This window comes from Protopterus annectens, chromosome 13.part0 (assembly GCF_019279795.1).
Source record: "Protopterus annectens isolate FY-2018-M chromosome 13.part0, PAN1.0, whole genome shotgun sequence".
Taxonomy (NCBI): domain Eukaryota; kingdom Metazoa; phylum Chordata; order Ceratodontiformes; family Protopteridae; genus Protopterus; species Protopterus annectens.
Genome location: NC_056747.1, coordinates 730,544,460 through 730,559,584, shown reverse-complemented (window position 1 = coordinate 730,559,584; position 15,125 = coordinate 730,544,460). Strand labels below are relative to the sequence as shown.

General features: G+C 39.9%; 1 protein-coding gene across 2 annotated transcripts in view; it reads left to right on the top strand.

The window, feature by feature from the left end:
- CLUH (clustered mitochondria homolog) overlaps nucleotides 1-15,125 on the top strand; it is a 662,807-nt gene that overhangs the window by 367,533 nt on the left and 280,149 nt on the right. The window contains exon 11 of one of the 2 annotated variants that reach the window (XM_044054416.1): nucleotides 13,960-14,108. In XM_044054416.1, the coding sequence (XP_043910351.1) occupies nucleotides 13,960-14,108 (149 nt within the window). Of the gene's footprint in view, nucleotides 1-13,959; nucleotides 14,187-15,125 lie in introns of both variants that reach the window. The other variant, XM_044054415.1, reaches the window with a different exon arrangement.

Below are 15,125 nucleotides of genomic sequence, written 5' to 3'. Positions count from 1 at the left end.
GGAGAACCAGATTTTACCCACTGTGTCAAGAAGTAAAGAGAGTGCAGCAATGGGCGATCTCTACCAAACACTTTCTAGGTGCAACACATATTCTGGAGGAGTCCAACATTCTAGTGGACAGGCTCAGTAGAATGGTACTGATGCCTCATGAGTGATCTCGGAACCATTTGGTGGCAAACATGATCTTCCACAAGTGGGGTCAACCTTGATGTGACCTTTTTCCCTCTCCCCTCAACAACTGCAGCAAGTTCTTTGCCCTGATCACTCCTCAGGGATGTTCTAGCCCATTCTTGGCCTCCAGGTCTACTCTGTGCATTTCCACCATTATCCCCGAGTCCCAAATTCCTTCAGAAAGCTCATTGGTTGAAGAGCAAAGTAATTCTCATTGCTTCTTTCTGGCCTCACCAGGTTTGGTTCAACTTTCTTTGATCTCATCTACTTTGTTTGCCATGGACTCTGACCTGTTGTCCCTCCCCTTGGGACAGACTCATCTGAACCTTCAAGGTTTAAAATTGACCACATGGTTTCTCCAGTTTAGTGATGGCATGACTTTCCAGTCCTTCATCCCCAGTCCGACAGATCCTGATATCAGCTCACAAAGCTTCTAATAGGAAGATATATAGGAGCAAATGGAAAAGGTTCTCTATTTGGGCTCAGCAGTAGATCGTTTTACGGCTCCTGTTCCTGTCATTTTAGACTTCCTGGCCTTTCTGTTACAGAACAGAGCCAGTTATTCCATGGTGAAGGTCCAGTTAGAAACCATTTCGTATTTCCACATTGGGGAAAACTCTGCTACCTTAGCTTCTTCCAAGCTATGTAGGGTTTTCTCAGGGGCACCTTTTTACTCTGTCCCCCAAACAAAAGATTCAGCCCTTCCTTGTGAGGTTACTTTGATTTTACAAGCCTTGGTTCTTCCTCCCTTTGAACCAGCAGCTAAAGTGGACCTGAAGTTTCTCTCCTGGAAAGTAGCCTTTTTGGTTGCCATTACGTCAGCGAAAAGAGTTTCTGAGCTCCAAGCCCTCTCTGCTAAACCACCTTACTTGATCTTCCATAAGGAGAGTTTCCTTGCAGACCAATCCATCCTACTTGCCTAAAGTGGCTACAGAAGACAGTGTCAGTCAGTCCATTCATCTCCCGGTTTTCTTCCCCAATATCTAGAACATTAGAGAATACACATTTCATGTTCTGGATGTTCCCAGGCAGTTATTTTTATCTGGACAGGACAAAATCCTTCAGAAAATCTGGCCAGCTGTTTATATCTCTTTCAGATGTGAGGAAAGGCACAGCAGTTAGTACACCTACTCTGGCCAGATGGTTGTGAAATTGCATCTCCTTTGTTTATTCATCAAAAGGTATGCCCTTGCCGAGGCATGTCAAAGCTCGTTCAGTGAGATCTGTGGTGACTTCTCAAGCCTTTTTCTCGAGAATGTCTCTATCTGTGCAGCTGCAACTTGGTCAGGGTCCGTACTTTTAACTTCTCGTTACAAGCCACACACCATTTCCAGGAACAGAGCCATATCTGGCTCTGTGCTTCAGAATATCCTTCCATAAGGGTCACCCTAGGTTCTGTGTAGCTGGGGACTCTACCCCATAGGTTGAGGAATAACTGAAAATGGCATCAGATAAGGAAGTTATGTTCTTAACATAATGTTTCATCTGTTGTCTATATTCATTCTTCTTGACTTCCTCACCGTCCTTCCCCTGGCCTCTTTATTTATTTTTATTTATAACATTTGTTAGCTGGGTAATGTCAGACTGGGCCAGGCTAGACCTGACTGAATTTGTCTCTCTCAGGAGCTGTAGTTCCTGTAGCCCCTGGGTTGAACTCCTGAATCTTTTTCTTCTGTATCTATATAGATATCTTGGCTGTATAATTTTTAGCAAATTTGATCTGAGGTATTCTTGGGGACAGAGGCATTATGGGATGGAAAGGAGGAGTTTGGGCATCAAATCTTGTTTTTGGAAAGCGCCAAGTCAGATCCAAAACCCACAGATTGAGGAAGAATGAAAACAGACAAAACAGATGAAACGTTTATGGTAAGAATGTAACATTTTTTTTTTGTTTTGTTTTTTTTTACACTGCAGCAAGCCACATCATCCAATATATACCACACATGACATGCTAAGTGCATCAGTCCTGATCACAAAAGCAGTATCTGCATTAATTTCCTTATTGGTATTCAGAAATGCGAGTAATGAAATTTGTATGGGTACTGCAGTACTTGCAGATCAGTATCTGTCGATCATGTCCACTAACACCTTGCACCATGGCCAACTGCTCCCCCTCCCCTCCAGTTGTGCCTGTGGTAATGCATAGACATAACCTTGTACAGTGGAATAAGAATGTACAATGGTACACAGCTGTGTAACCTGGATTACAGTATGGATCAGATACAGGGCTTAAATGGGCATCTAGCAGTGGAATTAGAAGGCAAAACAAAATCCAGCCAATCACCCAGTAACCAAGCAAAAAGATAATGCATTGCCCAGCATTACATAGCTGATTAAATGTAGTAACATTGCTTACTGTGGCTGCACACACTGAATATGCTTTGTAAAAGTGTAATGACGCATCTGGTACGAGTACAAAAACACACCCCACACACTCAGTCTCGCACACACTCAGTCTCGCACACACTCAGTCTCGCACACACTCAGTCTCGCACACACTCAGTCTCGCAAACTCACACACACTCAGTCTCGCAAACTCACACACACTCAGTCTCGCAAACTCACACACACACACACACTCGCAAACTCACACACACACACACTCGCAAACTCACACACACACACACTCGCAAACTCACACACACACACACTTGCAAACTCTCACACACACACACTTGCAAACTCTCACACACACACACACTCACACACACACACACACTTGCAAACTCACACACACACACTTGCAAACTCACACACACACACACACTCCAAACTCACACACACACACACACCCACACACTCTCGCACACACACCCACACACACTCACACACACACACTCGCAAACTCACACACACACACACTGCAAACTCACACACACACACACACTCAAACTCACACACACACAATCACACACACACACTCACAAACTCACACACACACACACACACTCACAAACTCACACACACACACTCACTCTCAAACTCACACACACACACACACTCTCAAACTCACACACACACACACACTCTCAAACTCACACACACACACACACACACACACACACACACTCAAACTCACACTCACACACACACACTCGCAAACTCACACACACACACACTCGCAAACTCACACACACACACACACTCGCAAACTCACACACACACACACACACACACACACACACACACACACACACACACTCTCAAACACACACACACACTCTCAAACACACTCACACACACACACACACACACACACACACACACACACACTCGCAAACACACACACACACACACTCTCAAACACACACACACACACACTCTCAAACTCACACACACACACACACACTCTCAAACTCACACACACACACACACACACACACACACACTCTCAAACTCACACACACACACACACACACACACACACTCTCAAACTCACACACACACACACACTCTCAAACTCTCACACACACTCACACACACACACACACACACACACACACACACACACACACACACACACACACACACACACTCTCAAACTCACACACACACTCTGATAGGGTTGAGCTCCCACCAATGGAAGCAGTCAGTTAAGTGGATTCCCCTATTAACATATATACAAATTATTGTAGGCAATGAGCTAAAACACTTTTTTCTGTACTGCTCTTCCCTGTGACTACAGATGACTACATACACTGACTCCACAATGTGGAAGGTGTATGTAGAATATTGCTTATGCCATTGCCCCTTGTACTGTCTAATGGATGCCCCACCCACCCACCCCCGAAGTTCGACTGTGGTGCACGTGTCTTTACTGTGATAACTTGGTGCACATCTTGTAGACAAACATTCGTGTTTCTGCCACAACTGTATATGGTACTCGTGTACTATGCACACTAGTGCTCAATTCAGGAATGTATTGAGTTGGCATATCACTAGTGAGATCATACTTAAAATCAAGCCATTAACGTGGCAATATACTAAACATAGTGCATGCAAGTACTTTGTGTTTGTGACTCCAGTGGTGTGGCCTTTCCTCATAGATTAATAAGTTGAGCAAAACCATAGAGTTTGACTTAAGGGGTAGATAGATTTGTTTATGGACCGTTTCCATTCTGTTTTGAAATCTCCCATAATAATTATCTGTCCTAATATCAAGTAAGCATTGTAGGGGTCCAGATGGAGAGATGCTAAATCAGCAAGCAAAGGAAAGTAGTATTGCTGGAATTGAATTCCTCCACAATTCTTGGTGAGTACCCTCATAAGGTGGACCTTGTTTTTCACAAAATCTCACCAAGGTGACACTGATGCATGCTATATAAAATACAGTCAGTATATCATGGACAGAAGTAGGTTAAAAAAGTAAAAAAGATAGCTGGGTGCACAAGTCCCAAAATAAAAGAAGTGCCCAGAACTGGAGAAAATGACAGTGTAGAATCCTCAAGACACTGAAACATTCCTACAATGGGGCTAGGCTAGGCTCAGAGTGAGGATGCCCCCCCCCCCCCCCATTGTAGAACAGAAGTGTAGTAAAATAGTCATTAAAAACTAGAAGTTGGAAGTTATGGAATACCTGGAAGTGAAGGATTTAGTGTAGAAAGTCTAACACTGGGAATATCATAACATTATGGAACGAGTCCCCCAAGTAAGGAGAAACCGGAGGATCAGGAGAAATTTGAAGAAGAAATATGGACATGGGAAAGAAAGCGATTTAATATGGTGCCATATTTATGCAAAGGAGAAAGCAAAACTAATCAATTCAAAAATAGCAGCATCAAATATACTTGAAAAGAAATACAGGCAGAGGTATCCAGATATGGAAAATTTTGCAATATAAAAAATAAGAAAACAAAGAGGAAAAGTAGAAAAGAGGATCAGTAATAGAGAAGTTAAAGAAATAGAAACTGAGGTTATAGATTAACTGTGAAGTGAAGGATTTAGTGTAGAAAATCTGTTGTAACACCACAGCAGGACAGAACAATGGATTCCCAAATTAAGGAGACACCAGTGGAGGGGGAACCATCTGATCAGTTGTCCTATGACGATACTTTGGAGCCTTCCATAGGAAACCAGTACAAAAGTTAGATTGAAGTTGCACAGCAAGGAAAGGAGTAGGAAACTGGCAACTCTGCCACAAGTCAGTGTTGTGGAGTGATAGGTCAGAGAGTTCCCACATGAAAAAGCAACGGATGATGCAGGATGAAACGGAAGAGAATGTGCCACAGGAAGATGCTCTGGAACTTTCTGTAGAATGCCTGCAGGAAATGGAGAATAAAGAATGTGCCCTCAGTTTAGAAGAAAATGATCTAAGAGAAGAGTTGCATGATTTAATAGTGATGGAGAGACATATTAAGATCGATGAAAGAAATGGACTACAGGACGTCAATAAAACCCAAAAAGTTAGAAGTGTGATAAAATAAATGAATACAGTAATTAGGGCTGTTGATAGAAATTAATGTGATATAACAAGTAAATAGGATATATTACTGTGCAGTTAAATTAGTAACAGTCTTACCACAGAAATACAGGGCAGTAAGAGAAAGGAAGGGGAGAAATCAAATGCCAGCATGGAAGTATTATAGTGAAAACTATAAAGCAAGACCAGAAGCATCACTGTTAGAGTACAGAAGAAGAAACAGATCAACAAAAATACTCAGACTGACTTGATAAAAGCAGTACACAGTATCAGAACAGATACGGATCTATTGTGCACTATTGCAGACAATAAACTAAAAATATCAGCACAGGCAAAAAAAACTTTAAAAAAATGCAGATAAATATAAAGGAAAAGTACAAACTAAGCAATTTATTGATGACCCAAAAAAGTTTTATAGAGAATTGTGAAACAAGGCAAAAGGAATTGGAAACACCACCAGAAAAAAGAAGAAATGGATACATTTTGGAGAAATATCTATTACGATCCTGTGAAATGTAACAAAAATGCTAAATGGAAATAAGTAAACGAAAGAATAACAAGTTCAAATGTACAGGATATGAAATGGGATGAAGTAACGGCCAGAGAGATTGAAACAAAGTTAAGAAAAGCAAACAGAAAAATTCCGCGCTGGAGAAATGGTCCTTATATCAACAAAAATTAAATATACAAAAAGGAGTACACAAGACTAACCACGACAAGACAAAATGCTTTAATAATAAGATTAGTGCTTTCATACCATGTACGGCACTTCTTCAGACCATTAAAAACACAACACTAATTTAATCTTTTGAATACATTCATTAAAATCATATTAAAACCAACCAATAGTAAAATTTCCTACTAACATAATAATACATAGCAAAAAGAAACCTCTCTTCCACATAAAAACCACAACAATAACTTAATCACTTAAACTACAAGCATTCAAGAAAGTTCTCAAAGGAATCTTGCCATTGAAGGCAGGGTATTTCCCAGTCTATAACCTGATAATCCTCCAGATTTCATGTTATGTGATGTTCCTTAAATCTCCAAGCTGCATATTATCTTGCAGGCATTCTATACCTTTAAATTTAAAGGAATGTGAAATGTCAAAATCAAGAAAGTATATGGCTTGGAGATTTAAGGAATATCACAGAACAAAATGAAATCTGGTGGATTATCAGGTTACAGGTTGACAAATACCCTGGCCTCAATGGCTAGGTTCCTTTGAGACCTTTCCTGAAAGCTTGTAGCTTAAATGATTAAGTTATTGTTTTTGTTTGGGAGGGGTTTCTTTTTGATTTTTTTGATGAATGAGTTTTAGGCTATGTATTAATGCGATATTAAATTATGTTAGCAGGAAGTTTTCACTATTGGTTGTTTTTTAATCATGTGATCTTAATGAATGTATTCAAAAGATTGAATTAGTTTGTGTTTTTAATACTCTGAAGTGCTGTATATGGCATGAAAGCACTAACCTTATTATTAAAGCATTTGGTCTTGCTGTGGTTGGTCCAGTGCACACCTTTTTGTAAAGTTAAGAAAAGCTCCTAATTGGAAAATCCCAGGCCCAGGTGCAGTACCCAGCTTCTTTCTAAAACTAAAAGTATTAACATCTTTACATGAAGATATTGCAGCGAGTAAGAACTATTTATGTGCATACCCTGAACAGACACCTGCCTGGTTAGCAACAGGAAAAACAATACTCCTACTTAAGAGTAACCCTGCAGGCTATCCTAAAAACTATAATAAAGTAATGCCTTATAACGATGTATAAATTATACACTGGAATTTAATGCCAACAGAGTTTATAGTCATTTAGAAGAAAATTCAATCATGGCAATAGAACAAAAGGGTAATAAAAGAAAGTCATATGGAACAAAGGATCATTTGGTGTTAAAATCATAATGGAGAACTGTAAAAAGGGGAAGAATCTTAAGTATGGCATGGATAGACTACAAAAAAGCGTTTGACAGTATCCCAAATTCATGGATAAGAGTGTTTAAATATGCTACACTGATCGATTACATTACAGCGATCATGAACAGTGGCAAACCACTTTACAGGTAAGTCATGATAAAAGACAAATTTCTATTATTCTGGGGATAAAAAATCTAAGGGGAATATTCCAGGGTGACTCTGTCACCACTGCTGTTTGTCTTGCCCATTATGTTGTGTACTTGACAGATTAGGTCATGGCTACAATTTGGCTCCCAGAAAACAGTGTAAAGACTTCCTAACTTATTTTTGTAAATGATTTAAAACTGTATATATAGCACATCAGATGAGGAACTAAAAGCACAACTGCAAGTGGTCAAAACCTTTTTCAGATAAGAATGTCATTTGGTCTTAATAAATGTGCAAAAGCAACCTTTAAAGCAGGAAAGCTGCAGCACCAGGAAAACAGTTTGGGACAGGAATATGATACAAGAGAATATGAGCAAGAGGGAGTGCATAAATATTTGGAAATTGATGAAGGATCAACAATAAAACATGAACAAATGTTAATAAAACTCTGTAAGGAATGTTTTAGAAGACTAAAACTCTAAAACTAATGCTGTTAACATCGTTGACATCTAGGAACAAAGTCTAAGCTATAAACCAATTTGTCTGTCTTAACTTAGTTTTAGAGTGAGTTACTGGCCCCAAAAGGTGCTGGATAGGTTGGACAGGAAAACAAGAAGGATGCTTCATGCTCATCAAATGTTTTATAAAGATCAGTGCATACCAAGATTATATTCCCCGTTCTGAAGGAAGTATGGGCCTCCTTGAAATTGATTGCATGTATAGATCAGTAGTTGTGGGACTGCATACATATCTGCTGACCTCACAAGACCCAAATGTAGTGAAAGTTCTAAAACATGAGGAGAACAAGTCTAAGATGACTTCCCCTTCTTAGTTCAGCAGAAGCATATTGGTGTCAGACGGGAATGGAAACCAAACCAGTAGCAGGTAAAAGTCAGGCAGCCACTGAATTGTGCCAAAAAACAAAAGAATATAAGGAGAAGGATCAGACAAGAAGGCAAGAAATGTGGAAAATGCATAAATGTTGTTGCAAGTATAGAAAACTCCTGGAACAGTCTCATGTTGATCAGGATCAAACACAGGAATGGTTAAGGAGAGGTGAATTTAAACTAAAAAATTAAAGGTTAATATTTGCAGCTCAAGATAGTGGACTTACACGCATGTTAGTTTGCAAAGTCCATTGAACCTGTGGGAGAAACAGACAAGTACAGGTCTTGTGAAACAGAATTGGAAACAGTCTCACATCTTGCTGCTGGTTGTGATATACTTATGGCAGAAAGACTGTATACTGAAAGGCATAATAATGTCACTGTTGCATTGGGGATTTATGTAAACATTATAATATTGAAATAGCTGAAAAACACTGGAAACATGAGCCATAAAACATAGAAAATGATGAAGTTTATATCATATGGGATTATCCATTACCAACAGTTCAAAAATATATGCTAGAAAAGCAGATATAGTAGTCCATGAAAAGAAGACAAAAGTAGCATTGATCACTGAAATTGCTACACCCAGTAGTGACTACAGTGTCTTGTGTACAGAGAGAGACAAAGCCATAAAATACTAGGATTTGCAGGCAGAAACGAGGGTAATGTGGAAGAAAGATACCCAGACAGTTTCAGTAGTAGTAGGAGCAATGGGTCATGTAAAAAAGAACTTATAGTCATACTTAGATATGTTACTGATGCATGTAACTCCATACAAATTTCAGGAGGAGTCATTAATGGGCACATAGCGGGTGCTGCACAGAGCACTTCTGGGTAACATCAAAGATTGAAACACTACTAATTTCTTGAACTTTCGTCATACTTTGACTTAGGAATAGGGTCCATTCCCGTCATAGTTATTGGAAACCCAAAAGACTTGGAGAACTTAGAGTGCTGAGGATAATGGCTAGAGGCTATAGCATTCCCTTTTTATTTCATCCCCCATATTCAAAAAAGTTACCAAATGTTCCACCCTCTCAAAGACCAACAGTACTCAGATTAATGCAAAAGCTGCTAAAGAAGTGGGTCACTCCAGAGGTCCCATCAGAACAGTTAGAATCTGGAACTTAAAGATTCTTTTTGGTGCCAAAAAAGGCTGGGAACCTCAGTTACCTCAAACGGTCAAAAGTTTCAAATGGTCATGGTTCAGTCCATTCTCTCTCTACTGATAGTGAACAATTGGATGTGCTGCGTGGGCCTAAATGATGCATACTACCACATCAAGATGGAGAGGAGATCTAGAAGGTTTATTGTAGATTGGCAGGCAGCCAGTTACTTCCAATTTATAGCCCTGCCGTTTCCATCCACACACCCCCCCCTAGTTCTTCACCAAATACATAATAGTAGTCATAGCTTACCTTAGACTGCAAGGGTTCCAGGTGTTCTGTATCTGAACGACTGGCTCATTTCCACCCCTACCAGGCACCTACTCAAAGCAAGAGACTCCTTGCTCCAACTTTGCTCAATGTTGGGCATCACAGTAAATCCAGCCCAGTCAAATTCCATCCTGTACAAGTGATAGAATTCATTGGAACCCACTTTGACTCTTTCTCAGGTAGCAAAACTTCCTTAGAACAGGTTATTCACTCTTTACAACCACAGTCAAGTTGTTCCCGTGTCCTCCTCCCCCCAGGAACCAATAATGAGGAAGGTTCTTCATTTGCTGGGTTCAAGTTGCTGTGTCCGTCACTCTGGTCCATCTTGCAAGGTACCACACGAGTACTTCATTGAACCCTTTTAGTTCAGTGGTCCACCAGTCATCAGCTAATGTCTTTTAGGGTACATCAGACAAACGTTTGCAGGATTCGCATTTGGTGGCTCAAATCTGCTATGGTAATACAAGGTCACCTGTTTCTTTCCCCCACACAAAGCCACAGTGAACATAGATGCTTCCCAGTAGGGGTGGAGGGCACTACAAGGGAAAAACAGTCCAAGACATGTGGTCCCCCTCCCAAGGTCCATCTCCATATCATTCTGTAGATGATGGTAGTTCTTCTAGCATTCCAAGCCATTCAGGAATCCCTCTGTCGAGGACTGGTGCATCTCCAGACCAACAACATGTTGGTAGTCTGGTACCTCAACAAGTAGGGTTCTTGCCTGTTATACTGAGAAGCCATGAGGGTTTGACAGTGGATAATATCTTCCAATCCCTTTCATGTAACAGTGCGCATTCTGGTGAAATCCCAGTGTTCTAGCAAACAGCTTGAGCAAATCTATCCTCCTGCCTCACTAGTGGTCCCTCAATCAAAAGGTGGCAGAGCAGATATCTTCTACCACTGAAGCCAGCCTTGCTGCAATCTTTTTGCCTATCCCTCTTCAACAAATGTAACCTGTTCTTTGCTCTGATACCCTCCAGAGGGGGAGTCACTAAGGGTCACACTGATCCAAGTTTGGCCTCCAGTCTCCTTTATACTTTTTTCCTCAGAATTCTCTCATTCCAAAATTTCTTCATAAAACAGTAAGGTCATTGAGATCCACATTGCCTGTTTTGGCATTGATAAGTGTGGTTCCCCTACCTGTGGCCCTATTTGAAATGCCCTTAGCGGGTGCGGGATCCCAGTCTTGTTCTCATTTCTTACCAATTCAGCTCGACTGTCCTGGGCATTTAAGCCCACAAATTAACCACTTGGTTTCTCCACTTCCAGTGATGGCTAGACAGTCCAGGCTTTTTTCCTGAGTAGTCCATATTCTTCATTTCAGTGACCTTCTACCAGGAAGATATACAAAAGAAGATGAAAAAGGTTCTCTGTTTGGGCTTGTCAAGGAATTTAGACCCATTTACAGCATTTTTTCCCACAGTTCTAGATTTTCTAGTCTCTGTCTTCAAAATGAGGCCAGCTACTCTGCTATCAACTTTCAGTTTACTGCTGTATTGAACTTTTACATTGGAGAGAATCGCTCTCCAGTTGCCTTTTTCTGGTTATTTAAAGCCTTTTTGAGGGGTACTTGTCTTCTCAGAGCTTCTCTTAACAGTTCCTACTCTCCTTGGAACATTACTGTTTTACTTCAGCCTTAACTAGACCTCTGTACAAACCTGCAGCTAAGCTAGATCACCAGTTTATAATCTGGAAAACTCTTATTTTTGGTGGCATTTACTTCTGCCAGAAGGATATCAAAACTCCATGTTCTTTCCTGTAAAACTCCTTGCATTATTTTTCATAAAGACATGGTTTCCTTATGAACCAATCCTTCCGTCTTACTAAAGGTAGTTAGTGAGATGTCTTTAAATCAGAACATCAGTCTTCTAGTTTTCTTCTGATGTTTTCTAATAAAGGAGACTGCATGTTACATTTGTTGAATGTTCATAGTCAGCCAAGTTTTTACAACCTTCATACTGATGAATTTTTTTGTCTCATCTTCTGCATATAAGCTGGGTCACAGGGTTTCTAAAGTAGCTTTTATCAAAATGATTGTCTGCTTGTATTACTTGTGTATACAAAGAAAAAGATTTGGCCTTGCCTAAACCCATCAAAGACACTGTAGTGGATCTGCGGCAACCTCTGCTGCTTTCTTTTCCAGAACATCTATTGATAACATTTTTGCAGCTGCCACTTGATTCAATGTTTGTACCTTCATATCCTGTTATAAACTGGATTTACTTCTTAGGCAGGGGTAGCCTTGGATTCAGCTGTCCTCCGGAATATCCTTCTATGAAACCACCCAAAGGTTATATTACCTGGGGAATTCCATACCATCTGAGGAATGGGTGGAAGAGACATCATCAGATATGAACGTGATGTACTTACCATAACGATAGATTTGGGTTGTCGTCTTCTCTCTTTAATTCCCCTCCCACCTGACCCCATGCCTAGTTATGGAATTCTTTATTCCTTTATTTTGGTATGACGAGTTTAACCTATTCTAATGGTCGTTCAATTGTACCTTCTTTGAGCAGACTCAATCTGAGGTAATGTTTTGCGGAGGGTTCTAGGTAAGGGGAGGAGACTGAGATTATGATTCAAAATGGCCAAAGACTGATCTGAAGTGAAATTCTAAGGCTTACCTATTGAGGAAGGACTGAAGCAAATGACACAGATCTATCATTATAGTAAGTACTTAACTTTTTTTTCCCTTAAGATCATTTTGTTTGTACTTTTTATGGACTTCATTATTGTAGTATTTTCTGCACAAATTAGGCATTCCTCTAAAGTGTTAGTAAGAAATTTCAGACACCTAATGTGTCTGATGGACTGCATTAAATAAAATCTGAAGCAGTTACAAATCTACCTATTTAACTGGGTGCGTGGGCTTTTGACTGAATTTTTATTTATTGCTTTCAGTTATAGTTTACTGTTGTCTTTGTGTCTTTTGAAAAGTTGTGCTTCAGGGTGTTCTTAGAAATCTTAATATAAGGGTGAAGACTGATGCATAGTATTCATAATTCGGCAAAAAAAGGGAAGTAGCTATTCCTGTATGTAAATAGCCAGAGACAACATTTGTTGTTTTGTGTTTGAGTTTTTATACCCCATTTATACAAGTGTATAAATGGGACAGGACAGTCCATAGTGTGCAGTTTGCATTCACACTTGTATGTGCAGAATCTGACTTTAATTTATTTATACTCTGAAGTAAGGAAAGCAGTAACAGACTTGTAAAAAATAGAAAGACAGAAACTTGAGCTACCTCAGTGGCATTTACATTGTCCAGAAGAGTAGGATTTTTAAGAAAAGGAGCTGTAAAAGAAAAGAGAGCACTACATGACAATTTGATGAGAGGATTTTGGGTGTATGTGTGGTGTTTTTAATGGAGTGTTTGATAGACTCCTGGAGGCAGAGTCCCTAGGGAGGTACCAATTTCTGAAGCATTGTGAGAATTTGAGAATATATGATATGACAGATGCAAGGCATCTTTAGTGAGGAACTGGAAGGTGCTGACTTGGCTAGCCGCTGCTTCTTCAGTAGACAGGGCTGTGAGTGGGCTGTGTCTTGCATTAGAGTGTTTGTTTACACTGTTTTTATGAATAATCACATTTCACTACTAGTGTGCCTCAGATTTGCTAAAAAATTGTCCAGCATATTAATGTCCAGATATTTATTGTCTGAGCTCATCTAGTCTTAGATATTTCATAAGACTGTGGCTTAAGGATATTGTTAAATACAGACTGAGTTTGTGATGTGTACACCTGCCCACTCAGGGCTGCATGGGGACTTCAACAATTTGCTCTCTTTGGCTAGTGAAAAACTTTTCAACTGACTTTTGTCCATTGCTGGCCTGCACTAGATTTTGAGTCTGCGTTTTAGAGAAAAAAATGTTCTGTAATCCACAGGCAAGCAACTTGACAACTCAGCTATATTCAAAGATCCAGATTCTTTGGAAATGCTAATAGATTTTTTTTTCCCTTCCTTTCTGAAGGTATCTACTATTTATGAAGCTGGCTGCCTTGCAACTCATTCAACAAAAGGCCAATAAACTAGACAACCCAGATGTTATGGAGAATGGTCTTTCTGCAACAACGGATGTTGCAGAAAGTGAAAATTTGGGAAGATCTGAGCCTGAAGATGGTAAGATTGAAGAAAATATATCGGGATTAGAGCAAGCTAAAGAGCTTGCAGAGACCATAGCATCAAATGAAGGAACAGGTATATTTCCTTTGCACAGAGGGTGGAAATGATGCCCCTTCTTGCATATTTGACTTGGTGTGCTTTAATCAGCATGGCTTGGGACTGACTATAACTGAATAAAATGGCCTAAGATTGTAACCCAGCTGAAAAAGCTGACCGCTTACTGCTTTAATAAATATGATTCTGTTGACTGACCTTTGTAGTTAACTTTAGTTTGAACTGCCATGCTGCCTTGTTCGTGACACTGAATTATAACATAATTTAATGTTTTGTAGCCCAGGTTTGGAGGTGTTGTGGGATTGCCTTAATTTATAGTGGAGATGATGAAATTCCTGGATTCTGCAAGCAGAAAACACAAGGGGATAGCTTACTCTTCTATCAACATTTTTTTTTATGGTGGTGGGTCAAAAGCTTTACATAGCTGTCGCTTTTCAACTGTTCAACATTTCCTTTTAAAAGTTTTACTTTGAAGTTACTGTTTAACTCTATTTGCCTCAAATGTTTTTTTCCTAAAATACGAACCGGAGTTCCGCTGTGGCGACCCCTAACTGGGAAAAGCCGATGACACAAACATTAGATTTTGGATGGGCTGTGTGCTTCAGTCTGTTATGATTGGAAATGTAGGTCATTGAGTTTGCATGATTTTGCAGTACTGCAATGCAGAAAGTGTTGTCTAGTGTTTATAATCAGCAAGTCATTTCTTGGGAGACATGTAATTTTCATATTGTGAAAGTGATGAAATAGCATGCCTCATGACTTTAGCACAAAAGAAGCACTTTGAGTGTTATTACAGTCTTTTAAAGAAAATTACTAGAGTAGCGGGACCTTGTGTATCAATATAATAAGTGTTTTGCATTTTGTGTACTGCTTGCAAGACTTCCTCTCTCTGTTTCGTTTTGTAGCCCCACCCCCACCCCACCCATTATGTGCAGACAGTAGTTTATTTACACTTTGACC